Source organism: Pipistrellus hanaki (assembly GCF_964339955.1).
Source record: "Pipistrellus hanaki genome assembly, chromosome: 21".
NCBI lineage: Eukaryota > Metazoa > Chordata > Mammalia > Chiroptera > Vespertilionidae > Pipistrellus > Pipistrellus hanaki.
Window position 1 is genome coordinate 2017627 of NC_140523.1, and position 27977 is coordinate 2045603.

The following is a 27977-nucleotide window of genomic DNA, read 5'->3' on the forward strand; positions in this document are numbered from 1 at the left end:
TAAATGCGTTTAAAGTGAGAGAGTAATTACCGTGCGAGGAAGCCATAAAACAGGCCGTTACGTCCCAATCACACTCACACGCTCATAAACGTCGCCTCCCATTAATATAAAGCAGAGCCACCGTTTACTGACACACAGGAAACGCTTTTTTAAAAAAATATATATTTTATTGATTTTTTTCACAGAGAGGAAGGGAGAGGGATAGAGAGTTAGAAGCATCGATGAGAGAAAAATATCCATCAGCTGCCTCCTGCACACCCCCTACTGGGGATGTGCCCGCAACCAAGGTACATGCCCTTGACCGGAATCGAACCTGGGACCCTTCAGTCCGCAGGCCAATGCTCTATCCACTGGGCCACACCGGTTTCCGGTCACACATGATATAGAGGTGATACACAATGGTGTCTACTTCCCGAGGACGGGGGTTATGCAAAACTGTACGAGCGGTGTGGGAAGCCATGTGTCTTGTTATGTTAGCCCAGCTGCTCACGATGGAAATCGCCCAGTGGATGAGACCGGTTCAGTTCGCTTGGTCCCCACGCCTTCACCGCTGTCTCAAGGCTCTACCCCGGCCCCCGGGAGGAGACCCCCCACGACCAGCTCACTGCCCGAGGGGCTCGCCTGCCCGAGAAGCACCACGGGAAGAAGCCACGGGGTCCCCAGGAAGAGGACCCCGTTTTCCGGGACAGGGTGGCTTCGGGGCTGGGAATGGGAGCGCGTCCAAGGAGAGATTTCGTCCCGTGAGGATGCTGGAAAGAAAGCGACAGGAGGCACGGAGGGAGGCACTCGGTGCAGCCGCGGTGGAGAACAGTATGGCGTTTCCTCAAAACATTAAACACAGGGCTCCCCTTGGACCTGGCCATTCCACTCCTAGGAATATATCCCAGGAAACCAGAAACCCCATCGGGAAGGATACAGGCACCCGGTCGGAGAAAGACACATATCCCACGGTCTCACTCACGTGTGGGGTATAATTAACAACATAAACGAATGAGTTCACAGCAGCACCATTCACCGTAGCTAGGATTTGGAAACAGCCGAGGTGCCCGTCAGCAGATGACTGGGATCAGAGAACTATGGCACATCTACACAATGGAATACTACGCTGCCATAAAAAAGAAGGAATTTTTACCATTAGCAGCAACCTAGACGGAACTGGAGAGCATCATGCTGAGCGAAATAAGCCAGTCAGAGAAAGAAAATCACCACATGATCTCACTCATTTGTGGGTAATAAAGAACAGTATAAACGGATGAACAAAAAAATAGATACAGAGGCGGTAAAGCATCCAACAGACGGTCAATGACAGCGGGAAGGTTAGGGAGAGGTGGGGGAACTAAGAGATCAACCGAAGGACTCGTGTGCACACATCTAAGCACAACCAGTGGACGCAAAACTCTGGGGGGTGAGGGCATGTATGGAAGTGGAGTGGGGCAATGGTAAGATATGTACACATATAATACCTTAATAAAAAATAAATATAGGCCGAGACCGGTTTGGCTCAATGGATAGAGCGTCGGCTTGGGGACTGAAGGGTCCCGGGTTCGATTCCGGTCAAGGGCATGTACCTTGGTTGCGGGCATATCCCCAGTGGGGGGTGTGCAAGAGGCAGCTGATCGATGACTCTCTCTCATCGATGTTTCTAACTCTCTATCCCTCTCTCTTCCTCTCTGTACAAAATCAATAAAATATATTTAAAAAAAAATAAATAAAATAAATAAATAAATAAATATAGGCACAGTAAATAAATAAGTAAATAAATGGATGAGCACAAACAGAACCAGAGTCATAGAAGCATGGCACAGACCGTCCAACCTCTGAGGGAAGGCGGGAGGAGAGGGGATAAGAGATCAACCCAAGGACTTGGGTGCATGCATATGAGCAAAACCCGTGGACCCAGACAGCAGGTTGGTGAGGGCATGTGCTGGGGGTTGGGGGTGACAGGGGAGAAGTCAATGGAGGAAAAAAAGGAGACTCCTGCGATACCTTAAACAATAAATAATTTTTTAAAAAGATGAAGATGTAGGCACTGCCATCATCAATATTATCTTGTGGGTCAGAGCAACCTGGGTTAAACCTATTAAAAATTCGCAAGACCCTTTGGTGCAACGACCGTGTCATCCCAACGAAGCCGACCATCGGTTATTCTTCGGCGAGCACCGGGACAGAACACCTGGATCCAGGGAGGGGCTGGGGAGGCGAGGGGGCGGGACACGGCTGACCACACGCCCTTAACCCCGTGGTCGGCAAACCACGGCTCAGGAGCCACAAGCGGCTCTTTGGCCCCTTGAGTGTGGCTCTTCCACAAAATACGACGGCCTGGGTGAGTCTATTTTGGAGAAGTGGCGTTAGAAGAAGTTTAATTTTAAAAAATGTGGCTCTCAAGAGAAAATTTCAATCGTCGTCCTGTTGATATTTGGCTCTGTGGACTCATGAGTTTGCCGACCACTGGGCTAACCCTTCAACAGAGGGGAATTTTTAAGCATCATTGCCAATCCCCCAGCCCCCGGAGGGACACTTCAGACCCCCCCACCTCACAGCCTGTGGAGGAGGAAGCAGGGTACTCACCTCCGGAATCATGTCGCTCGTAGCTCGGAAAACAGTCCTGCCTCCTCTTCTTTGATTCGTGTCCGTGTCGAAGCAGGTTTCCCGGACACTCTTGAACCTGAGTGTGAATCACGGAGCCTGAGACGCCGCCCGGTGAGGACAGGGAGAGTCCCACGCCGATCGGAAAGCTCGAGGGACGCGCCCTGCCCCATCGGCAACAGCCCGTGTCCACGTGTAAAGACAATGACCACTGGGCCGGCCTCAGGGAGAGCTGAAATAAAATGTAAAAAAACAGATATTTTTAATATATTTTATTGATTTTATTTATTTATTTATTTTTACAGAGAGGTACAGAGAGGGATAGAGTTAGAAATATTGATGAGAGAGAATCGATCAGCTGCCTCTTGCACACCCCTTATTGGGGATGTGCCCGTAACCAAGGTACATGCCCTTTACCGGAATTGAACCCGGGACCTTCCAGTCCGCAGGCTGATGCTCTATCCACTGAGCCAAACCGGTTTCGGCAACGTTTTTGTTTTGTTTTTTTTAATGCAGGAGGAGGTGTCTCTTGCAAAGCGCCACCCAAACCGTTACAACGTAAGATATTCACTTTATATAGAGAGATAGATTGATTGGTTGGTTGGTTGACTGATTGACTTCAGAAAAGAAGGGAGAGGTAAAGAGAGACAGAAGCATCAATAATGAGAGAGAATCATGGATCGGCTGTCTCCTACACGCCCCACAGTGGGGATCGAACCTGTAACCCGGGCATGTGCCCTGGACCGGAATCGAACCGGGACCCTTCAGGCTCAGGCCCGACGCACTATCCACTGAGCAGCACCGGCCAGGGCCACGCCCCAGGCCCTTCGCCAGAGCAGCTGCGGGTCCCGTTTGGGAGTATGGAGACCGGGAGGGGCATGAGCGAGGCTGGTTCAAGGGCAACCCCCTTCCCCACCAGCCTGGGGAGGGCAGCTCGGGCCCTGGGGGTTGGGGGGAGGAGGGAGCAGGGAGGCTGGCCACCGCTCTTCAGTCACCGCCAGAGCCGAGCCTGACAAGGCTTAACTGTCCCCGAGCGCACTGACGGGGAGGAGCAGGTGTGCCCACGGCCGGATGGGCAGCTGGGAGCAGCAGCCTGGGGCTGGAGACACCTACGCCTCAGGGGATAGAAAGACGTGACCCTCAGCCCATCGGAGGCCCATCGCAATGTACTCCAAGGCAGTCCCTACGTGACCAGCCTCAGCATCGGCACACTCTCGGGCCTCGCCCACACCTGCATCAGAACCTGGATTTTAAAGTATATATTTTATTGCTTTCAGAGAGGAAGGAGGGGGAGAGAGAGAGAGAAACATCCATGATAAGGGAGAATCATGGATCAGATGCTTCCTACACGCCCCCCTCCTGGGTTTCGGGCTGGATCTCCAGGAGGGGGCGTGCAGGAGGCAGACATCCATGATTCTCTCTCCTCATGGATGCTTCTACCTCTCTCTCCCTCTCCCTCTTCCTTCCTCCCGGATATCAATAAAAACATATTTAAAAAAAGAAGAACTACCAACCAAGTCCTGGCCTGCTCTCCTTATATCAGCCCAAACCCCAGAGAATATGAACAATAAATGATTGAGGCTATTTGGAGCTCTGGAGATTGGGGGTGGTTTGTTATGCAGCATTATTGCTACACTCGCTGACCAATACACTTATATGTACACACATACACACACACACACACACACACACGTGCATAAAGCATCTCCCGGAGCACTGGGTATATAGTAGATACTCTATAAATCATAATGCCATTCCCTCTCCCCACTACATTCAAAGAATGTGCTGGGCCAGGACCGGTGTGGCTTGATGGATAGAGCATCGGCCTTTGGACTGAAGGGTCCCGGGTTCGATTCCGGTCAAGGGCATGTACCTTGGTTGCGGACACATCCCCAGTGGGGGGTGTACAGGAGGCAGCTGATTTATGATTCTCTCTCATCGATGTTTCTAACTCCCTATCCCTCTCTCTTCCTCTCTGTAAAAAATCAATAAAACATTTTTTTTTTTAAATGTGCTGGGACTACAGAGGCAAATAAACCTCCTATCCTCAAAAATCCTTTCGCTATCAGGGATGGAAAGGGAAAGCAGAACATGATCAAACAGAGATTCTCCTGAGACAGAGACCCCCACTCCTTCCCGAGCCCTCACCCCTCAGACACTCTCCTGCGTGGAGAAAGGAGGGCGGGGAGGGGCGGGGAGAGCTTTCAGAGCTGAGTCTGCACCCGGTCTGACACGGAATCTCTGTCCGCGTCCTCGGGGACCAGCCCGGTTCGGGTGGGGAAGAGAGAGGAAGCTGCGAATCCCGCTGCCGGGAGCTCGGAGCAGAAAGGGCCCTTCGGGCGAGATGAAAGCGCCTCTTCCCTTTATCAAGTCCTTCAAACGTGGACCTACTTTCCTGCGGACAGAATGAACTCTCCGAGGCTTCAGACTGATGAAAGGGAGCCGATGCTGAGAGGGGCTTTGTCTACAATGGGAGAGTGAAATCCACCAGCAGGCGCAGCGCACAGATGGGAGGGATTTATGTGTGTGTGTGTGTGTGTGTGTGTGTGTGTGTGTATTATTGATTTCAGAGAGGAATAGAGAGATAGAAACATCCACGATGAAAGAGAATCGTGGATCGGCTGCCTCCTGCATGCCCCCTACTGGGGATCGGCAACCTGGGCCTGTGCCCTGCCCGGGAATCGAACCTTGGCCTCCTGGTTCCTAGGTCGACGCTCAACCACTGAGCCACACTGGCCGGGCCAGACAGTCTTCCTGGCTCAGACCGAGACAGTCAGGGAACGTTGGCTGAGCCACCCATGCCGGCCAGGCCAATGTTAAGGATTTTACACAAGTTTTTGTTTGTTTTTTTAAAATATATTTTATTGATTTTTTTTTTTTCATAAAGGAGGAGAGAGGGATAGAGAGTTAGAAACATCGATGAGAAAGAAACATCCATCAGCTGCCTCCTGCACACCCCCCACTGGGGATGTTCCCGCAACCAAGGCACATGCCCTTGACCAGAATGGAACCTGGGACCTTTCAGTCTGCAGGCCGTCGCTCCATCCACTGAGCCACACCGGTTTCGGCTGATGGTAAGGATTTTATCACCGACTTTTCATGGTGAGAGAGCCCATCTCCCACAGGGACAGTTCTGGAAGGACAGGGGGCGGGACTACAGATGGCAGAATTTTTTTTTTTCTAATTAGGAAATTCACTAGCAGCTGCAGGGACAGGGCATGTGTGTGGTGCCTTAGAGGCTGCTGCCACCTAGTGGAGCTCCGAGTCACAGCAGGTGCGGGAGCTGACCTTCAGGGTCACAGTATGCAAATGAGCTGCCCTCCTCCGCCTGCTCGAAAGGTTTAAGTGCTTTGTAAATATATGTATATATGTATATATTTTTATATATTTTTATATATTTTATACATTTTATATTTTTATATATTTTATTTTTTATATTTTTATAGATTTCTTAATATTTTTTATATATATTTTATTGATTTTTTTACAGAGAGGAAGGGAGAGGGATAGAGAGCTAGAAACAGATCAGCTGCCTCCAGCACACCCCCTACAAGGGATCGAGCCCACAACCCAGGACTGTGCCCTTAACCAGAATCGAACCTGGGACCTTTCAGTCCACAGGCTGACGCTCCATCCACTGAGCCAAACTTGCTAGAATTTAATTCGTGGCAAAGCCAAGGCCCATGCCTGTGGCTCCATTTCTCCTCAGAACTAGCATTCAGGGGTGGATACCAACACACAGAAAATAACTCACACTATGAGAGTCCTAATCAGGCCCAGCCTGTGTGGCTCAGTGGTTAAGCGCCAACCAATGAACCGGGAGGTCGCCAGTTCAATGATTGCCAGTCAGGGTACATGCCCGGGTCTCCCGGCTCCATCCCTAGTCGGGGGCGAGTGGGATGCAGCCAATGATGCATCATTCTCTCCCATCATGGATGTGTCTGTCTCTCTAGCCCTCTCCCTTCCTTTCTCTGAAAAAATAAAATAAAATAAAAATGAAAAAAATTTAGGGTCTGCTCGAATATGCAAACTTCCCAGGGATGTGGGAGGAAGGGTCAAATGTCCGCTTATACATATTTCATTTTTTTCTCTTAAGTGCTGAATGTTCTGCATGAGCCACAGTGACATGGCTCCGATTTTTCGCATCATGTATTATTAATAAATCTGAAATGGGAGCCATGGCTCCTCCGTGGCCCCAAGTCCACCTGCCAATCACAGCTTCTTTGCACTTGGGGTGCATGGGGTCTGTCTTAGGTCCCGACTTTCTCCCCGAGGGCAAAGGGCAAAGGGCAAAGGGCTACGTGCAAAAAATGCAAAACACTTAGATAGGTTCATTGAATTAGCCCATTTTTTCTGGATTTTTCTTTAATTTTACAGAATCAGGAATGTGGAAGAAAATGACACATCCACGTTACATATGATTAGAGCTGCCACTTCAGCCTTGGGAAATTTTAAAATCTCAACAGTCTTGTTTCTTAAGAATTGCTCTTTTTAATCGTCCCATTATTTGGGAAAAAAAAATAAGATTCAGAATTTCTCTTTTTTCTTTAAATATATTTTATTGATTTTTTTTACAGAGAGGAAGGCAGAGGGATAGAGAGGTAGAAACATCTATGAGAGAGAAACACTGATCGGCTGCCTCCTGCACACCCCGCACTGGGGATGTGCCCGCAACCAAGGTACATGCCCTTGACCGGAATTGAACCCGGGACCCTTCAGTCCACAGGCCGACGGTCTATTCACTGAGCCAAACCAGTGGGCTGTGGTTTGGGTTGGGCCGTGGTCGGCAAACTGTGGCTCAGGAGGCACATGTGGCTCTTTGGCCCCTTGAGGGTGGCTCTTCCACAAAACACCACGGCCTGGGCGAGTCTGTGTTGAAGAAGTGGCGTTAGAAGTCGTTTACCGTTTAAAAAATGTGGCTCTCCAAAGACATGTCCATCGTTGTCCTGTTGATATTTGGCTCTGTGGACTCATGAGTTTGCCGACTACCACTGAGCTAGGGCCAAATTGAAAATACTTTGAAATAGGCCCTGTGGCTTTTAAAACCCAACAGAGGGCCCATCCGGTGTGGCTCAGTGGACAGAGCCTCGGCCTGCGGACTGAAAGGTTCCGGGTTCGATTCCGGTCAAGGGCATGTGCCTTGGTTGCGGGCACATCCCCGGTGGGGGATATGCAGGAGGCAGCTGGTCGATGTTTCTCTCTCATCGACGTTTCTAGCTCTCTATCCCTCTCCCTTCCTCTCTGTGAAAAAATCCACAAAATATACAATATAATTTAAATGTAGGCAGTGCATTGGAGGGAACAGACCCAGGACGCCCCTTCGTCCAGCCTCCGCCACCTTCCGCCGTCCATTCCAGTCGCCATCTTGGAGCCACCTCAGCCGTCCTCGACCTCCGAGAACAGCCAACACTGACCGTCTTTTGCTTTCTTTTTCTTTTCTTTTTTATTTTTTTCCTGCCATAACTCTTATTTCCAAATAACCATAAGCTCTCAAATAATTCCTCAGAATTATCCCCCGGTGGCGGCCCTTACGGCCCCGCACACCTACCTCTCGGGGCCTCCGTTTCCGCCCCGTGACGTGATGACGTGGCTCTCCGGGCGCCATGTTGTCCTCGAGGCGGCGAAGCCAAAGCGCGAGGCCCGGCGGCTCTGAGAGCCGCACCCCCGGCCGCTGGCCGTTCTCTCCGGGACGAGCTGCGCCTCCCCAGGGCGGTGGGGGGCACTCGGGACCCCAGGGGCCGCCCTGGCCTTGGCGGGGACCCTGATGCGGGCCCCTGTGGAGCGGCAGGCCCTGCTTCCGGCCGCGCTGACCCCGTCCCTGGGACTTCCGGCAGAACCACTTCCGGGGCGGGAGGCTCCTCAGGAGGATGGGCAACACCTGGCTGGACTGGCAGGCGGCCCCCGGGCGGGGCGGGGCGTGTCTGTCCCAAAGGCTCCCCCTCAGGCACGCCCCGGAGCCTGTGGGGGCCAGAGGCCTTTGGGGGCCCCTCTGCATTGCCTAGTGCCCGTGGTCTGCAAATGGCGACTGCAATGTACATTCCCAAACCGGCTAGGGCTGCAAATGCATGTATACAGAGACCCTTGGATACCCACGTATAAGGGAGAGGAATGCTAAGTGTGTAGACGTAGAGTCACAGGGAGAACTGCATGTCTGGGCCTGTGTCACGTTTTCCACCATCACACGCCGGGGGGGCACCCCCAGTGCCAGCCACCCCAGCTCCCCGAGGTCGAGCTCCTGCAAAGATATCTTGCACAAATGCAAAGGCAACCTCAGCTCACCCCAGGCTCCCAGCATGCCTCGCCTCCCAGCCGCAGGCCTTCGAGAGGCTTGGGTCCAAGCCCCACGGGAGAGGTCTCCGCCTTCGTGCCCCTCACTGCCCTTCGGCCTGGGAGGGGGGTCCCTTGATCCTCTCAGCTCCTGCTGCAGCGCTGACTTTTCTGAACACTCAGAAACACACACACACACACACACACACACACACACACAGGCCTCCCCTAAATTGGTAAACTTGTTACCATGGAGACAGGCCCTGGGTCCGACAAATGTGGACCAACAGTGCCACCTAGTGGGGCGCCGTTTAACCTGCATCCCCAAGCGGCACAATGTTGCATGAGAGGGGACCTTTTTTTTCCTTTTCTTTCTCATTTTATTTTATTTTATTATTTTATTTTATTTTTATTTCATTTAATTTCATTTCATCTTATTGTTTAAGGCATTTGTTTGTCTTTTAAGATATTTTTATTGGTTTCAGAAAGGAAGGGAGAGATCAGCTCTGGTGACGAGATGGTAACAGGCAGGCCAGCTTTGCAGTGAAGCCCCTGAGGCTTGACAACATGCGATCCGTGACCACCAGAGGGCGTGCCTGCGCCTTCCTGAGCTCAAAGGGCCTAAGTGAGCTGGGCAGCTGGGGGCTGGCTCCCCGTTCCTCCCACCGCACCCCCTCCCTGGACCCACAGGCCCTGGAACCCACAGCCTCTGCAATTACCTGCAGACAAAACAATTACCTACAGACAAGACAGCCAGGGAGCCCGCACCTTCTGTCTGGCCTGGCAGAGGTGGAGATGAAGATGGGAGGGAGGGAGGGAGAAAGGAAGGGAGGGAGAGAGGAAGGGAGGGAGGGAGGGAGGCAGGGAGGCAGTGAGGGTGGGAGGAAATATATCGGCCTTTGATAAATGCTTTCCCATCACTCATTACACGTTTTACTTATGAATCAGCCCAAAGATAGAGCAGGAGGGGAAGCACAGAGGATATTCATCTCATTCCAGGCAGAGATTGTCCAATGGGCACCTCCCTTTCGTTCCCACTGCAAAAAAATAAGGGGGGGGGGGTGGGTTCTGTGGCCCTGCCCAGCCCCACAGCCCAGGCCCATTTCTGCCTATGGAGCCTCCAGCGAGGGGGGCACCTTAGGATCCTGCCCCAGCGCCCCCATGCCCTCCAGAGTGATTTCAGAGAGGTAGGGAGATGGGGGGAGAGAGAGAGAAACATCAATGATGAGAGAGAGAATCATGGATCAGCTGCCTCCTGCACGCCCCACACTGGGGATCAAGCTCACAACCCGGGCCTGTGCCCTGACCAGGAATCGAACCGTGACTTCCTGGTGCATAGGTTGATGCTCAACCACCGAGCCATGCAGGGTTCCTTTCCTTTTCTTTTCTTTTTCCTTTCTTTTTTTTTTTTATATATATATATATTTTATTGATTTTTTTACAGAGAGGAAGAGAGAGGGATAGAGAGTTAGAAACATCGGTGAGAGAGAGTCATCGATCAGCTGCCTCTTGCACACCCCCTACCGGGGATGTGCCCGCAACCAAAGTCCATGCCCTTGACCTGAATCGAACCCGGGACCCTTCAGTCCACAGGCTGATGATGCTCTATCCACTGAGCCACATCGGTTTCGACCACGGTTCCTTTTCTGATCGCCCTCACAGGGTCTTCACTGTGGGATATGCATTGACAAGTAAGTGTACCTTCTGATGCCCACCGCCCCCCTCTCCCGCCTCTGAGCCTCAGGGGGAGCACACTGGAGCCCCTGTTCTGCATCTCCAGCAGCCGGCCATTAGCCATTCCTGCGAGGGTGTCTTCCTCCCGGTTTCTGGGAAAGCAGGGGGTGGGGCGGGCCCCGGCCAGCAGCTCTAAAAGGAGGCGTTTGTTCTGGGAGGCTCTCTTATCTGTCTTCCTGCAGCTCCTCCCCACCCCCTCAGCCCAGCTCCTCCACAGCTGGCACTGCCCCCAGGTCTGCATGTGCCCAGCCCCACAGCCCTGGCAGCCAGCCCCCAGCCCTTCCCACCGGTACAGGACAGCTGCACGGATCTGCTCTCTCTAGCAGATGAAGGCCTAGCCCCATGGGCGTGGCTCAGTGGTTAGGGATGACCCATGAACCAGGAGGTCACTGTTCAATTCCTGCTCAGGGCACAGACCTGGGTTGCAGGATCGGTCTCTGTTCATTGATGTCTCTACCTCTCTCTCTCTCCTCTCCCTTCCTCTCTGAAATCAACAAAAATACTTTTGTTTTTGTTTTTTTATATATCCTCACCCAAGGATATTTTTCCATTGATTTTTAGGGAGAGCGGAAGAGAGAGAGAGAGACAGAGAGAAATATTGATGTGAGGGAAACACATCGATGGGTTGCCTCCTGCACACGTGCCCCGATCTGGATGCAGACTGGGGAGGAGCCTGCAGCCAAGGTACGTGCCCTTGACTGGAATCGAACCCGGGACCCTTCAATCCGTAGGCCACCGCTCTATCCACTGAGCCAAACCAGCTGGGGCCGTGGTTGGCAAACTGCGGCTCACCGAGCCACTTGTGGCTCTTTGGCCCCTTGAGTGTGGCTCTTCCACAAAATACCACGGCCTGGGCGAGTCTGTATTGAAGAAGTGGCATTAGAAGAAGTTTACGTGTAAAAAATGTGGCTCTCCAAAGACATTTCAATCATTGTACAGTTGATATTTGGCTCTGTGGACTCATGAGTTTGCCGACCAATGAGCTAGGGCAATAAACATACATTAAAATAAAATAAAATAAAATAAAGGGCCCTAACCAGTTTGACTCAGTGGATAGAATATTGGCCTGCGGACTGAAAGGTCCCGGGTTCGATTCCGGTCAAGGGCATGTACCTTGCTTGCAGGCACATCCCCAGTGGGGGGGTGTGCAGGAGGCAGCTGATGGATGTTTCTCTCTCATCGATGTTTCTATTGTAGCTCTCTATCCCCCTCCCTTCCTCTTTGTAAAAAATCAATACAATATATTTTTAAAATAAATAAATAAAATAAAGGGCCAGTATATTTTACATGGTTGGCGTCAGAGGTTTCGTGGGCAGGACTAGAATGGAGACAGCTGGGTGGCTACACCGCCTCGGGGAGGAGCACACACAAGGTCAGAGGGCGCCTTCCTCCCACGGTGCCCACACCCCCACCAGGTGCACAGATGCCCTCCGGCCTCCCATAGACTCTGGCCCTGCCAGCCCGGCCCTGCCCTGCTCCTCTCCGCACCCCAGGGTGGCGTGGTGACTCACCGGTGACCTTGATCCCAGCTGCACCCCCAGCGTGGCAGCCAGCACCTGCCTGGCCCAGCCCTTGGGCACTGACGCTGATGAGACCGTAGAGATCGGCAGCCCCATGTGACCACGGGTTCTTCTACCTTCTAGAAGCTTAATAAAAAGGGGAAGACTGGCCCGGCCAGGGTGTCCCAGGGGTTGAGGCCCCAACGGGCAGACTGCATGCAGCCTGCTTATTTATTTTTTTAAAATATATCAATATTTTATTGCCAAAACCGGTGTGGCTCAGTGGATAGAGCATCAACCTGTGGACTGAAGGGACCCGGGTTCGATTCCGGTCAAGGGCATGTACCTGGGTTACGGGCACATCCCCAGTAGGGAGTGTGCAGGAGGCAGCTGGTGGATCAATAAAACATCAATAAAATATATTATAAAATAAAATAAAATATATTTTATTGATTTTCTACAGAGAGGAAAGGAGAGGGATAGAGAGTTGGAAACATCGATGAGAGAGAAACATCCATCAGCTGCCTCCTGCACACCCCCCACTGGGGATGTGCCCACAACCCAGGTACATGCCCTTGACCGGAATCGAACCTGGAACCCTTGAGTCTGCAGGCCAACGCTCTATCCATTGAGCCACACTGGCTAGGGCTGTGCTATTTCTTTAATGGGCCAATTATTTTGATACCGCCCTATTCCCCATTGAAGGCACCATCACAGCACCCTTCGCCACCTCCTACCTCTGGCCAAGACTGCTCCTAAGTATCTCGCGTCTTAAGAGACGCCAGCTCTGGGCCAGATGGAGACCAATCTTTACGGGGCACTTTCCAGGTGCCAGGCCCCGCCCATACGTCCTCTTAGGTAATCTTTACGATAAGCCTGTCAAGGCAGGTTCTAGAATTCTCCCTTCACCCGTGAGAGTCTGACGATGCATAAGCCAGAGCAACCCTCCCGTTCTGCTCAGCGTGTGAGGGTTCAAACCCAGATCTCAGGCTGCTTGCCAGTCTACACCATATATTTAAAAAAAAATAAAAATAAAAATAAATTAAATTAAATTTAAAAAGTGGAAGGCCAGCCGCCGGGCCAGTGTGGCTTAGTGGTTGAGTGTCCACCTATGAACTTACCACTTTTCTTGCTTTGTTTTGTTTTTTCTTATGTTTTTTTATTTATTTATTTATTTATTTTTACAGAGAGGAAGGGAGAGGGATAGAGAGAGTTAGAAACATCGATGAGAGAGAATCATTGATCAGCTGCCTCCTGCACACCCCCCACTGGGGATGTGCCCGCAACCAAGGCACATGCCCTTGACTGGAATCGAACTGTATTTGGAATTATGTATTTCTCAGGGCACGGGAGTGCTCTTACTGAAAACTGGACAAGCCCTGGGTCCGGGCTGCTTGACACTACTTGAGCCAATGACGCAAAGATAGGATTGAGTCCTATATGAGCTTTTATTCCAGTAATGCAGGCAGCAAAACAAGCCCAGAGTTAAAAAAAAATAAAATAAAAATAAAAAATGTTTCCTCCACGCTGTCAAAAAAAACTAAGAGTGGAGCTCCCATAGACCTGGTGCCGGAGGGGCATCTGTCAGCCATAAAGTTCCCTCCTTCTGAAAACCCTAGAGCCGTGGTCGGCAAACTCATGAGTCCGCAGAGCCACACATCAACAGGACAGCGATGGAAATGTCTTTGGAGAGCCACATTTTTTAAACGTAATCTCCTTCCAACGCCACTTCTTTAACATAGACTCTCCCAGGCGGTAGCATTTCATGGAAGAGCCACACTCCAGGGCCAAAGAGCTGCATGTGGCTCGCGAGCCTCAGTTTGCCCACTACCGGGGGCCCTCTCCAGAACAAAACCACTGGTTTTTTGTTCCCGAACTCCCGCCGCGGCGCGCCTGTCCCTTTAAGAATCTGGTCAAAGTCCTTTTTCCTCTCGCAGCCCCGCCCCCTCACGGTACCGGTCGGAGCGCCCGCCCCCTTTACCGTCCTTACGGGCCCAACGATTGGCTCGGCCGCCGTTCGTCACAGAGGCGTCGCCTCTGATTGGCTGCTGCGGCTTGCGGGCCGGGAGGCGGGGCGGAAGGGCCGGAGAAACTAGTTTGTTGGAGGCGCCGGGGCTGCACCGGGATCGGCGGCGGCGGCGGCGGAGGCTCGGGCACCGGGCGAGCCGGGGGAGGGGAGCCGAGCGGCGGCGGAGGAGGCGGCGGAGGAAGTCTGATCGCGGCGACCGGTCGGGTCTGAGCGGGTGGCGGCAGCGGCGGCGCCCCGAGCGGTGAGTACCCACCTGGGCGGTCCGGGCGGGCGCAGCCTCGGGCCGGGGCAGCCGCGATCGGGCACCGGCCTCGGCACTGGCCACCTCCGCGCCCTCCGCCGGGCCCTGCGCGGCCCTCGGGAGCGGCCCGGGGGGTGAGTGCGCCTCGGCGGGACCGGGTTCCGGAGGCGTCTGCAGGGAGTCGGGGGACAATGGTGCGGGGTTGGGGTTGGGGGTTGGGGACGGGCCCGCAGCCCGGTCCCCGCAACCGGGTCCCCGCAGCCGCCCCTCGGGCCGCGCGGAGCCTGGGGACCCGGCGGCGGGATGCCTCTGCGCCAGGGAATGAATTGCTTTTTGCAAACAGATGAGGCACGCGGGAGCTGGCGACGCTCCCCCCTGGGGAGTGGTTGGTTCAATGAGTTCGCGGACTCGCTCTCTTTCTCTCTTTTAAAAAAAAATATATTTCTTTCTTTCTTTCTTTTTTACAGAGAGGAAGAGAGAGGGATAGGGAGTTAGAAACATGAATGAAAGAGAAACATCGATCAGCTGCTTCCTGGCACACCCCCCACTGGGGATGTGTCCGCAGCAACCAAGGTCCATGCCCTTGACCGGAATCGAACCTGGGACCCTTCAGTCCGCAGGCCGACGCTCTATCCACTGAGCCACACCGGTTTCCGCTCGCTCTCTTTAAAAAAAAAAAAAAAAAAAAAAATTGCTATCGATCCTGGAAAGAGGAGGCTGCAAGCGGCCCTGCCCGGCCCAGTCCAGCCAAGTTCGTGCACTCTGGACCCCCGAGGGCCAGGGAGCTGCCGGCCTGGGGCAGAGAGGGGGTTTGCCCAGCGCAGTGCCTGCTGCCCCTGTGGGACCCCCCCACCCCCCCCCCCCCGTCTGTCTGTAGATCCGGGGAGCTGCAGAGGCACCCCCTTTGCCCACCGGGTGGCAGCCCCCGAGCCAGCTTTCTCCTCCTCCAGTCAGCTTGTCTCCCCGTGCACCCTCCCTGCCCCCCCCCCCCCCATCTTGCCCTGACTGCTGGACCCCTCACATTTGGGGCGGTCCCCCCCTCTTCCTTGCCAACCCATAGTTACTGGAGTAGCTATGGAGTAGTTACTGGAGTTCCTTTGGATTCGGGGCTGACACCCCTCACCCGGGGCCCTCCAGGCCCTTTTGTGCTGCTGCTGCTGCTGCTGACCCTCCACATGTCATTCATTCCCATTCTCTCTGAGCAAAGAAAGAAAATCTTCACTGGGGACTGATCAAAGGGTCCCGGGGCCCGAAGGTCTAGTCTGGCTATTCTTGGGTGCTGCTGGGTTGCCCTTGGGTGGCCCCCTGAGTGTCAGCCTCCCTGGTGAGCCCCTGGGGCTATTCGGGTTCACTCTGGCTCTGGGACAGAGGGTGGGAAGTTGTCAGTGGCACTGGGGGGTTCGGGGGGCGGGGGGGGCAGGAACCCCCTTTTCTCACCATGGGCCAGACTCCGGGACTGACGTGGCTCAGATCCTTGGGGACCGTGAGCGTCCGTCTCCCCCTCTCAGGTGGGACTGATGCTTCCCGGGCCCAGGGGTGCTGTTAGGGCTCCTTAGGGGATGTTGGTGAAGGCCAGCGATGGGGACCGGGAAGAGGGAGAACACAAGCTCCACCCAATCGGGGGCAGGTTTGGCGTTCTGAGTAGGACCAGGCAGGGGTCCCGGGTCCCCCAAGCTGTGCTGGGTGGGTTCATGGAGTCAGCCTTCTCTCAGGCCTGGCAGCTCCGACCGGAGTGATTTGTGTGTCGGAGAGTGACTCCGGGAGATGGGGAATAGGAAGGTAGAAACCTTCACCCTGGAGCGGGCTGCAGCCGGATCTGTGTGGGGCGCAGAGAGAGGGGCTGTGGGCGACCTGCACACGCCACGTGCCCCTTAATATTATAGCACCTGGGACCTGTGGGAACTGGGTGTGGGGAGAGGAGAGCAGGAAGGATGGGAGACTGACTGCCGGGGCCTGGGGCTGTGTGGTTTGCAGTGAGAGGCCTGGTGTGTATGTTTTCCCCCCTATTTATCACTGTGAGGCTTTGTTGACTAGTATTGGTTGATTGTGGGAAGGGTCTTTGTTGGCACCCTGCCCTCAAGGAGCTGCTGGGTGAACTGGTCCGTGGACCCTGTATTCCTGGGAATCCCCAGGGAGATGGTGGCTTCTGGGTGCAGCCTTTCTGCTCAGGGGGTCCTGGGAGAACCCACTCCGCCAGTCCCCAAACCTGCCCATGGCCTGAGTGAGCTAGTTCTCAGTCCCTCTGGACCAGCCTGCAGGGTGGGTGTGGCCTGGCCAGGGAGGGGGCGGGCCATGGCCAGACGCAGGCCATTCCATTGGCTGATTGAGGTGCCGGTTTCCATCCTTGGTGGGAACTCCTAATGGAGGTGGCTCAGCTGGGGCTGTTGAAGAGTTTTCCCAGCCAGAGAGCATTGAGCCAGGACAGCAGGGCAGGGGGAGGGTGCGAACCCCTGCTTTTCCTCCCAGCAGCTCAGCAGGACCCGCCCCCCCTTATCCATCTGACACCGGGTGAGGGGTGTCAGCCCAGTGTCCACCGCAGGTTCCAGTCTCTCCTGGACCTCCCCATCCTCAGCCAAAGGTGCCAGACTGACCCAGGTCCCCCAGCTGTCAGGAGCTGGGAGCACCTGCTGCGGGGATAGGGGGATGGGGGAGGGGGGGTAGAGGAGGTCTCAGGGATGGAAGGGCTCTGCTCAGTCTCCTCCGAGCAAGGTCAGGGGAAAGGGCATGGGCCGGGGAGCCGGACGGGCGTTCCCACGTGCCTGTGGGTCTCCTGGGGCCTCAGCCACCACCACACGCTGCTGAGCTGGCGCCAACAGACGCTCCCTGCTCACCGCGAACCCTTTCCGTCAGTGCCTTCGGGGTGAAAAGGGGTGGGCGTTGGTGGCCTGCTGACCTGTTCCTAAAAGCGCCGGCTCCGTGGCCTCAGGAATCCGGTCCCGTTGGGAAATGTCACCGTCTTTCCTGCAGATACGAGAGACCCTTCCTGTCAGCCTTCCCCTGCTCCCCACATCGCGCCCCTGCACCCCTGGGTCTCGGCGAGGCTTACCTGTTTCTGTGGGACATCCGTGAGCCCGCAGTGGGAAGGAGCCCTCACCCTGGAGCCCGAGGGCAGAAAGAGCACTAACGTGGGGAGTCTGAGAGTCCCTCCCTGCCCCTACCCCGGCTGCATGACTTCACGTGGGCCTCCTTGCCTTGTGCGGCCTCAGTGTGCTCTTCTGTAGAATGGGTGGATGGATGCTCTTCTCCATGGGCAAATGCGTTGCTGTAAAACCTCAGAAGTCTCTGCAGCCTCTTGCGTTTCTCGTCGTTTTATGAGGCTTGGCTTACTGGCTGAAGCCTTGTGGGCGGGAAAAGCTCGAGGAACGGCGGACAGAGGGCACAGGGGCTCACCCAGGAGGCAGGAGTCTGCAAGTCTAGTTCCAGGGCTGCTCTGATGTGCTGTGTGGCCTTAGGCAAATCGCTGCCCCTCTCTGGGCCCTATTTGTTCCCCGTCTGCAGAACGAGAGGGGTGCAGCGGGCTGAGCTCCCAGTTTCTCTCCCTTTCTTGGTGAGTAAAATCACCTCTTCTGCCCAGGTACATGGGAAGGGTCTGCAGGCAGTGGGTGTGCCCGTGGGCGAGGGGCTGGAGAAGCCAGAGGACTGGGTCCAGGCAGCCCCGAGCTGGAAGCAAAGCCAGGTGGCTTGTGGGTGACTCATTTCCCAGGGTCGCTGGGGCTGGTCCTGTGAGGCGAACTGGGCAGCGATGTGGGAGCAGTTAGGGAGCCCCGTTATGCGCCCCCCCCCCCCAGAACAGGTGGGGCCTGAGAAGAGAGATGGACAAAGAGCTCCCAAGAGCAAGAGGGATTGAGGGGAGCCCCAGAGACTTCCCTGCAAGACCAGTTGGGTGGCTCCTCCCACAAGGAGGGGGAGGCGCTGAGCTGGTTCAGGGAGGATGCCTGCTGCACCGGAGCTGAGGCAGGCGAGCTGGCCCTGGTGTCACTCTCACCCACCTCCGTCCGCCGGGAAGGCTGGGATTGGCAGGGCAGAGGAGGGTGCTGGCATCGGATGGAAACCCACAGCCTGTCCCGCTCTGCCTGCTTCCGGCGGGGCCCCTCGGAGGAGCTGACCACCCATCGCTCCAGCTGAACAGACAGAGCAGCTTTAGGGGGAGCTGCTGGCCAGGTTTGCCGCGGGCCAGGCCGGAGGTGTCTGGCCAGGATGGAGGGCCAGGAGACAGAGGCTGTCTTTCTAGCAAGCCTCGGGGCCTGGGAGACCCTGGTCCGGAGGCCACCCCTTCCCCGCGGCGATGTTGGGCTCACAGTGCAAATGGGCCACGTCTCCCGGTCTCAGGGTCCCCACCTGGCAAGTGCAGATGGTCCCCGGACCGGAGGGAGGCTGAGGCGGGGGTGAGCAGAGAAGATACTCAGATCAGTGCCTCGTCCATAGCGAGTCCTCGTAAGGACAGTCTCTATCACGATAGTACTATCATTGCCACCCATCCCTGAGCGGTCATTTCCCCTTGTTTGCGAATGACAGCCACGGGGCATGTGCTGGGGTTGTACTCCTGGGAGTGGGTGAAGTCATGTGACTGCTGTTGGCCAATTAGGTGGGAGCAGGAGCAACGAGTGTCCCTCCAGGCCTCGCACGGAGCCGTCTGTGCCACCCACACTTCCCACGGTGCTCTCTCTCGTTTCTCTTTGGCCTGGTGGCCGCTCTGTCACCTGGGTGCCCGGGCGCGACAGTGATGAGAGAGGCACCCCCACTCCACCCCCCACCCCGCACACGCATGCACATCCCACTGGAACTACCAGGCATGCAGTATGAGCAAGAAATCAACCTCTGTCCTCTAAAAGCCGCCGAGATTTGGGGGTGTTTGTCGCCGCAGCGCAACCTAGCTCGCCCTGACTAAAGCAGTCAACCTCCGCAGGCTGTGGGTCCACACAGCAGGCATGCTCTGGTTTGGCTCCCTTCCCGACCACAGTTCCTTACCCATTCTTTGCAACACGTGTTGCCACATCCCTCACTGGGGTTTCACCCCTTACCTCCTGCCCGCGCCTTCTCCCGGAAAGCCGGCCAGCGCCGTGCGGCCCTTCCCCTCCAGAAGCGATGCGTCCGCAGCATTTTATCAGCTTGCAGGGCCGGCTCCGGCCCCCCAGCCACCGGAGGCTGCGGCCCGCCCGCCCGGGGCCGGCCATCAATCACGGGAGCTAAAGTGGCTGCCTTCGGTCAAGTGTGCTTAACACGCGGGTGCATTAAGTAAGAAGCTGGGCCCGCCCCTCTGGGTCTGCTGGGACCCCCCCCCCCCCCGCCTTCTTCCCCTCCCAGGCCTTGGCTGCAGGCAGATGGGGGGCTGTGTGAAGGGTGATATCAGGACGCCCTGCCCACCTGGGACTCTGTGTATGAGGCCCATTTGAGAGAGCAGCGGGAACCAGGTTGTCTCAGGGTGTGGAGATGTGGGGGTTCTGTCCCGGGGGTGAGCTCAGGGGCAGGCCGGCCGTCTACCCCTTCCCCCTTCCCGGGAGCCGATAGGGGGACATCCCAGGAGCTGCCTGAAGAGGAATGGCATTGACTGCCAGGTGGCCGGTGAAGCAACACCCTGCCCCCAGCCTGGCGGTGCTCCAGCCCCTCATCCCCTGCAGGGGAGATGGGGGTGAGGTGAGGCAAGGATCGCAAGGGAGGGGTGGGGCCGGGGCTGAGGCGGGGCCCACTGGCAGCCAGCAGGCTCACCCCGTGAAAGCGGAGGCATGCGTTATATAATGCTCAGTCCTGCAGCCTCGACGAAACCTTTCACCAAAAAAAAAAAAAAGAAAAAAGCTGGAAAGTAAAATCGAAATCAATCCACAATAGATACGAACAATCCTAACCCATCGCATTTTCAATGCAGACCAGGGCATGTATCCCTTTTGGACGATGTATACGTTTTTTTGTGAAGGAGGGGCCTCCGGGAGGCAGAACAGCCTGAGAAAGGATCCATTGTCCCCGGCAGCGGCCGCGTATCTGGAGTGATCTGTGGCCCTGATTCAGTTACAGCGGTCATACCAATTTTCCTTTCAATTAACAATTAGATTTGTGTGCTTAATAGGCTGCTTCGTTTGTTTTCCACTTGAAAATTGGAAGGATGGATACACCCGCACCCCGGGGGCCCTCGCAGACTGGGGGGGGGGGGGGGGGGCATGGGCCGGGCCTCTGAGCCAGCGCGGCACTCGTGGTGGGTCCGCCTTCAGTGCCAGCCTGGGCGGGCTGTGGCCCCGGGCAGCCCTGCATGTGTGTGGTGTGTGACTGGTGCCTCAGCCCTTGTCATTACGGTGCTGGGAGTGACCCAGATCCAGCAGGCCCGACAAGAAAAAAAAAAAAAAAAAAAAAAAGATAGCGTTTTTTTCCTGATTGTCAAAATACTATCCAGTCATGAATGGATCAAACCCCTTACAAACGACTAGGCAGTGAAAATCTGCCTTATTCCAGGTGGGAAGTAGGGCTGGGGCAGGGGTTGGGAATGACTGCCGGGTTCTTCCGACATTGGTAAGGACAGCAACGAGACTAAGGCAGCTGTCGGGGTAGGCGTGCTAAGGCCCAGCTGCTCCGAATGCACACGAGGCAGTGACTGTTGCCATCATCCCATTATGGCGGGGGGAAAAAAGATAAAAAAGTGGACCGAGAGAGGCATGTTAACTCTCCCGAGGTCACACAGCAGTGACTGAGCTGTCTTCGGGGGGCCCCCCCGAGCCTAAGGAACCACTGGCATCGAGGACCTTTGACCTTCCTGGCACCGAGGAGGACCTTTGACCTTTGCTTCTGGCGGCTTTGTCACAGTCCTGTCAGATGCTGGCTGCCTCCCCCTCCTGGCCTCCCGCCCCGTCTTGTTTGCATGCGTGCATGTGTGTTGTACGTGTGTGCTGTGCATGCGTGTTGCACGGCCCAGCAGTTAAGACCCTGGAAGCTGCTGTGACTGCTCTGGTGCATTTTTCTCCCAGCACACGGGCCAGTCCCTGCTAACTGCTGCTCTCAGTAAAGCAGGGGAGTGTTTCTGCGGGGCAAGCCCCTTCGCTACTCTGTTTCTGTGCTGTCAGTGAACTTCCATGGCCGGGAGCGGTGGAAACACTGTTATTTGGTGGCCCAGCGCTTTCCCTGCGGGACACACACACACACACACACACACACACACACGCCGTGGGGAGCAGGGTGCTGCCCGAGGTCCCTCAGGGCCTCCAGACAGATGGCAGCTGCCACTCTGGGGCATGGCGGCGCCCTGCAATTACACACTGTGCCTTAAACCCGTCGGAGCCAGACGGTGCTCCTATCCACTGGGAGTCCTCCACATTGCCCACCCCCCTCAGCCCTCTCCTTCCCCCTGCGCGGGGCGCACAGACCAGAGGGCACCTCGGGACAGGGTGGACGGAGTCACCGGGTGAGAGGCCACATTTTGCAAAGAGTCTGATGACAGGAGCCCAAGTGAGGATTTAGCAATCACAGCGCCATTCGGGGAAAGGTGTTGCAGGGTCCGGAATTCAGATTGGGCAACTCAGCTCCGGGTTGGGGTGCAGCCTGCGGGCCTGGCCTGGCCCGGGCGGGGCGGCCTCTGGTTTCCATGACACTGGTCCCAGGGCCAGGCTTGGAGATCCCAGCCTGTGTGGCTCAGTGGTTGAGCATCAACCTATGAACCAAGGAGGTCACCACCGTTCACTTCTGGGTCAGGGCACAGGCCCAGGCTGCGGGCTCAATCCCCATTGTGGGGTGTGCAGGAGGCAGCCGATCCATGATTCTCATCATTGATGTTTCTCTCTCTCTCCCACTCCCGTCCTCTCTCTGAAATCAATTTAAAAAAATATATATATATATATATTTTAAAAAGTCCTGTTGGCAGCCACTCGCCTGGGCTCCTCCTGTGAGGGAAGTTTGGGGTTCGGCTCTGGGAGGAAACTGCAGGGAGGAAACTGAGTCCCTTTCCCTCACGGGCACCACCTCTGGACGCCTTCTTGCGCCACCCAGGTTGCGTGTGCCCTGCGGAGGAGTCAGCGATCTGGGCCGGCATTTAGAGGTATCAGCGACTGAGTTGTGTGGTTTTGGGGTGAGGGCCATTCCCCTCACCCTCCTGTGAATCTGACTGGCACCCTCCCCTGCATGGGAGATCCGCTAGCCCCACCTTCTGGGCTCCCAGCGGCCCCACCCGCCCCCCCGCACCCACTTCTGGAGACTCCGCCCGGCTGAGGTCTGGGCAGAATCCAGGGCGGCCTGGGTTGTGTGGCTCTGGGGCGGTGGCCGCTCGTCCCGCCTTCCCCAAGCCTGGCTGGCCCCTCACCCGCCCGGGATCCATGGGACCGGTCCTCCCCGCTCCCGCAGCCCCGCCCGCTGAGCCCGGGCTCCTCTGGGCAGAGCTGGGGCCCCGCGTCCGCGGCACGGCTCTAGGGCGGGCGCAGAGCCAGACTGTGGTCTGTCTGGGCCCGATAAACTGCTGACCTCACCCTGACAGCCCCACCCCACCCACCAGAGTTGTTTGGGCACCCAGAGGGTGGCAGCTGGACTTGGGTTACCAGGCAGAGGCGGATCTCGGGGGATCCTTGGGACTCTTGTTGGCCTGCCCCTGACCCCTGGGGCCGGACATCCAACCTGCGACTAAGGTAGGTAGGTGCCTTTGACGGGAATTGAGTCCGGGACCCTTCAATCCTGGGGCTGACGCTCTATCCACTGAGCCACACCGGCCAGGGCTATTTGCTCGTGTGTTTTTTGTAGCCACGGGAGGCACAGCTCGGACCCTCCCTGGGGTGGCTCATAACCAGGCCAAGACCTTTGGCTCCAGAGTGGACCCGAACTCGGGAGAAGGAAACCAGTTTCCTAAGGGTGGGTGAAAACCCTGAGAAAACTGGCTGGCCCTAAGCACCCGTGTGGCCCTCAGGATGGAGTCAGTTGACTTGAGGGACAGAGCTGAGCAGAGAGGAGGGGTCGGGGACAGGCAGGCCACAGGGGAATCAGGGTTTCCTGCGTCAGGAATGGCCCTTCTTGCCCTTGCTGGTGTGGCTCAGCGGATAGAGCGTCGGCCCGTGGACTGAAGGGTCCCGGGTTCGATTCCAGTCAGGGGCATGTTCATTGGTTGCGGGCACATCCCCAGTAGGGGGCATGCAGGAGGCAGCTGATGGGTGTTTCCAACTCTCATGGATGTTTCTAGCTCTATCCCTCTCCCTTCCTCTCTGTAAAAAATAAATAAAATATATATTTTTTAAAAATCAGCCAAAACCGGTTTGGCTCAGTGGATAGAGTGTCGGCCTGCGGACTGAAAGGTCCCAGGTTCGATTCCGGTCAAGGGGGCATGGACCTTGGTTGCGGGCCCATCCCCAGTAGGGGGCGTGTGCAGGAGGCAGCTGGTGGATGTTTCTAACTCTCATTGATGTTTCTAACTCCCTATCCCTCTTCCTTCCTGTCAAAAATAATTTTTTTATTTTTTTTTTAAATCAGCCAAAAACCGGTTTGGCTCAGTGGATAGAGCGTCGGCCTGCGGACTGAAGGGTCCCGGGTTCGATTCCGGTCAAGGGGGCATGGACCTTGGTTGTGGGCACATCCCCAATAGGGGGCGTGTGCAGGAGGCAGCTGATCTGATGGGTATTTCCAACTCTCATGGATGTCTCTAGCTCTCCATCCCTCTCCCTTCCGTAAAAACAAAAGAGGGCCGCTCTCACCCGTTGTCCCGTGCGCCCCCCGCAGGTCGGCCCAGCATGTCGGTCAGCGTGCACGAGACCCGCAAGTCGCGGAGCAGCACGGGCTCCATGAACGTCACGCTCTTCCACAAGGCCTCGCACCCGGACTGCGTGCTGGCCCACCTCAACACGCTGCGCCAGCACCGCATGTTCACGGACGTCACGCTGTGGGCGGGCGAGCGGGCCTTCCCCTGCCACCGGGCCGTGCTGGCCGCCTCCAGCCGCTACTTCGAGGCCATGTTCAGCCACGGGCTGCGGGAGAGCCTGGACGACGCCGTCAACTTCCGGGACAACCTGCACCCGGAGGTGCTGGAGCTGCTGCTGGACTTCGCCTACTCGTCCCGCGTGGCCCTCAGCGAGGAGAACGCTGAGTCGCTGCTGGAGGCCGGCGACATGCTGCAGTTCCACGACGTGCGGGACGCGGCCGCCGAGTTCCTGGAGAAGAACCTGTCGCCCGCCAACTGCCTGGGCATGGCGCTGCTGTCGGACGCCCACCAGTGCCGGCGGCTGCACGAGCTGGCCTGGCGCATGTGCCTGGCCCACTTCGACACGGTGCGGCGGGGAGAGGACTTCGCTGGGCTGCCCAAGGACAAGCTGCTGGACCTCATCTCCAGCGACGAGCTGGAGGCGGAGGACGAGGGGGCCGTGCTGGAGGCCGTGCTGCGCTGGGTGCGGCACGACCCCGACGGGCGGCGGGCCCACCTGCCCGAGCTGCTGCGGGGCGTGCGGCTGGCCCTGCTGCCCTCCGACCGCCTGGCCGAGGCCGCGGCCCGCGAGGCCCCGCTGCTGGCCGGGGAGGGCGCCCGGCGGGTGCTGGACGAGGCCCTGCGCTGCAAGCGCCGGATCCTGCAGAACGACGGCGTGGTGACCAGCCCCTGCGCCCGGCCCCGCAAGGCGGGCCACACGCTGCTCATCCTGGGCGGCCAGACCTTCATGTGCGACAAGGTGTACCAGGTGGACCACAAGGCCAAGGAGATCATCCCCAAGGCCGACCTGCCCAGCCCCCGCAAGGAGTTCAGCGCCTCGGCCATCGGCTGCAAGGTGTACGTGACGGGCGGCCGGGGCTCCGAGAACGGCGTGTCCAAGGACGTGTGGGTGTACGACACGGTGCACGAGGCGTGGTCCAAGGCCGCGCCCATGCTCATCGCCCGCTTCGGCCACGGCTCGGCCGAGCTGGAGAACCGCCTGTACGTGGTGGGCGGCCACACGTCGCTGGCGGGGGTCTTCCCCGCGTCCCCGTCCGCGTCCCTCAAGCAGGCGGAGCGGTACGACCCCGGGGCCAACAAGTGGAGCATGGTGGCCCCGCTGCGGGACGGCGTGAGCAACGCGGCCGTGGTGAGCGCCAAGCTGAAGCTCTTCGTGTTCGGCGGCACCAGCATCCACCGGGACATGGTGTCCAAGGTGCAGTGCTACGACCCCGCCGAGAACCGCTGGACCATCCAGGCCGAGTGCCCGCAGCCCTGGCGGTACACGGCGGCCGCGGTGCTGGGCAGCCAGATCTTCATCATGGGCGGCGACACGGAGTTCACGGCCGCCTCCGCCTACCGCTTCGACTGCGAGACCAACCAGTGGACGCGCGTCGGCGACATGACGGCCAAGCGCATGTCCTGCCACGCGCTGGCCTCGGGCAACAAGCTGTACGTGGTGGGCGGCTACTTCGGGACCCAGCGCTGCAAGACCCTGGACTGCTACGACCCCACGGCCGACACGTGGAGCTGCGTCACCACCGTGCCCTACTCGCTCATCCCCACGGCCTTCGTCAGCACCTGGAAGCACCTGCCCGCCTGAGGGCCCCTGCCAGCCAGCCAGGTGAGCCCCCCCACCCCCCCGCCCCCCTGCACGGCCTGGCCCCCTCCGGGAGGGGCAGCGGGTGACGGGGGCGCAGAGGGAGGGCCTGGGATCCTTTATCAGAGCCAGCGCCTGGCCTGCACCTTCCTTGCAGCTGACCTCGACCAAAGCAGGTGACCACCCCCTGCCGAATGGGGTACAGCCTCAGGCTGGGGGGGGGGGGGCGGGTTCCCAGACATGGCTGCCTGTCAGAACCACCAGGCTCGACTGACATTGGCACCGAGTCTAGGCCAGTCTGCCAAGTCCAAGGGCACTCGCCAAGCCACAGTGTTCTCACTCTGACACCAGCTGCAGGCTAGGGGCTTCCCAGAATGCACTGAGGGCTGTAGTTCAGGGTCATGTCTCATGACAGGGACAGGACGCAGAGTAAGATCAGCCACGGGCAGAGGGTCACAGCCCACAGCGCCCCCTCCCTGTGGAGTCAGGACTGGCCTCAGAGAGGGACCCCGCTCCACTCTCAGCCAACACGCTGCTCTCAGGCGTGACCTGGGTCACCTCCCTGACCCGGGGGCAAAGGGCAGACCTCTATATGGACAAGGCCACACCCCAGGCCACGTGAGCCAGGCCCCCCCGTGTGCAGCCGCTGGGAGAGACCCAGCCCTGTGAGAAAGAGCGGGCAGGTGCACCCCGGGAAGCAGTAGGGGTGCCAGGGCCTTGGGGGCAGGCGCCTGGGACCGCCCGCCTCTTACCTGCCGGCTGGGCAGGGAGCGGGCTGAGTCAGCGTGAGGCCTCCTCGGGCACGTGTCCACGTGGGCTCCATCCCAGCCTGGTCTCCGTTGCTCCGCAGGCTCTGCGTGTCTCCCCACGTCACGGCGGCAGCTGTCACAGCGCCTGGCTCTGTCTGCCACAGCGGGAAGCTCGGCGCTCCGAGAGCCGCCACCAGCCCTGGGAGCCGCTCTGCGTTTTAGACGAGAAGAGACGCCGCCTCCAGCCGGGGTGTCGGCCTGAGGCCTTCCCGCTCTGCAGAGGTTTTGGGGGAGAGGACCCCCCAGAGGGGCGGGCGCACACCGGGCTGCCTCTGACTCCGGAGGACGCGTTTGCAGGACTGTGAGGTCACCTGTTTCCGCAAGTCCTGGACGGGGCCTGGGTAGGCACAGAGGAGTCCTGGATGGGGGCAGCACCGCCCGCAGCCCGTGACTCACGTCCCTGTCCCTGCTGGGGGTCACCCGCAGGGGGCGTCCCAGGTCTCGGGGAGACAGCCAGCAGGACTGAGGGCAGAAACCTGCGGGGCGACCTCCGTGACCTCCATGAGGCTTCACTGGCGATGACCCTGGGGCCCCTCCCCAGAGCTGGGCTTGCCCTTGGGACCTTGCCACCTCCCTCCCGGTCAGGCTGGCCACGGCCCATCACACAGCAGGACCCAGGACCTTGGGTACCACATGCCACTGGACAGGGGTGCCGCCCCTCCTCAGAGCACATCACAAGCACCAGCAATGCCCCGATTCCTGATGGGGACCCCGAGGGACCTCCCGGGACATCCCCCAGCGCTGGACGTATCTCAGTGCAGAGGTCAGCCACGAGGTCACCGCTCAGACCCCGCTGGCCCCTGGCACCCCGGCCTTCCAGCCGGGAACTGGACCTGCCCCATCTGCCCCCGGGCTCGCAAAGCCCGCTCGGTCCCCAGAGAACGGCCAGACATCTGTTCCTGGTGTATCCCAACCCCGCCCGACCCTCCCAGCCCCTCCATGCCGGCCCCAGCCTGGGGGCTTCTCTTGGGGACTTGGATCCGAAGTGGGGTTCCCTCACTGATGCGCCCCAGCTGCCTGCCACTCGGGAATGTCTGAGAGCAGAAGGTGCACCTGCAGTCTTCAGACTCTCCTGCTTCCTCTCTGCCCCCCTGCAGCCACGGGCCCCACCCCAGGAGATGGCTCTGCTGGGAAGCTGGGGAGCCCTTGCCGCGGGGGGCCGGGGCGGGTAGCAGCCCGCCCTGGTCTGCAGGGCCCTGCCCCTGTCAGCCGCTGAGCTGAGCTCGGCACGCGTCTCACAGCACAAAGGACCTCTCTCGGGTGCTCTCCCTGGCGGGACCTCTCTCCGTTTCTAAGTTAATAAATGAATTGAGTGAGGACATTCTTGCTTTCTCTGGGCTCTGGGCCTGTCTTGGGGGACTC

At 57.6% G+C, this 27977-nt stretch overlaps 2 protein-coding genes across 3 annotated transcripts in view; both read left to right on the top strand.

Annotated features, from left to right (window-relative positions):
- Positions 1-27977, top strand: part of TTC23 (tetratricopeptide repeat domain 23) — a 995109-nt gene that overhangs the window by 822298 nt on the left and 144834 nt on the right. The window lies entirely within an intron of this gene.
- KLHL25 (kelch like family member 25) lies at positions 14174-27943 on the top strand. Of its 2 annotated transcripts, none has more exons than XM_084868974.1 (3): positions 14174-14356; positions 24029-25830; positions 26657-27943. In XM_084868974.1, exon 2 carries the CDS (start codon positions 24040-24042, stop codon positions 25807-25809), a length of 1770 nt encoding a protein of 589 aa, XP_084725100.1. In that variant the 5' UTR covers positions 14174-14356; positions 24029-24039; the 3' UTR covers positions 25810-25830; positions 26657-27943. The 2 variants fall into 2 exon arrangements, with proteins under 2 accessions (XP_084725100.1, XP_084725101.1); XM_084868975.1 differs by lacking the exon at positions 14174-14356 and adding an exon at positions 22741-22950.

What these genes read in the sequence shown, in the direction of transcription:
- KLHL25 (XM_084868974.1), top strand. Translation starts at nt 24,040, where the DNA reads ATGTCGGTCAGCGTGCACGAGACCCGCAAGTCGCGGAGCAGCACGGGC.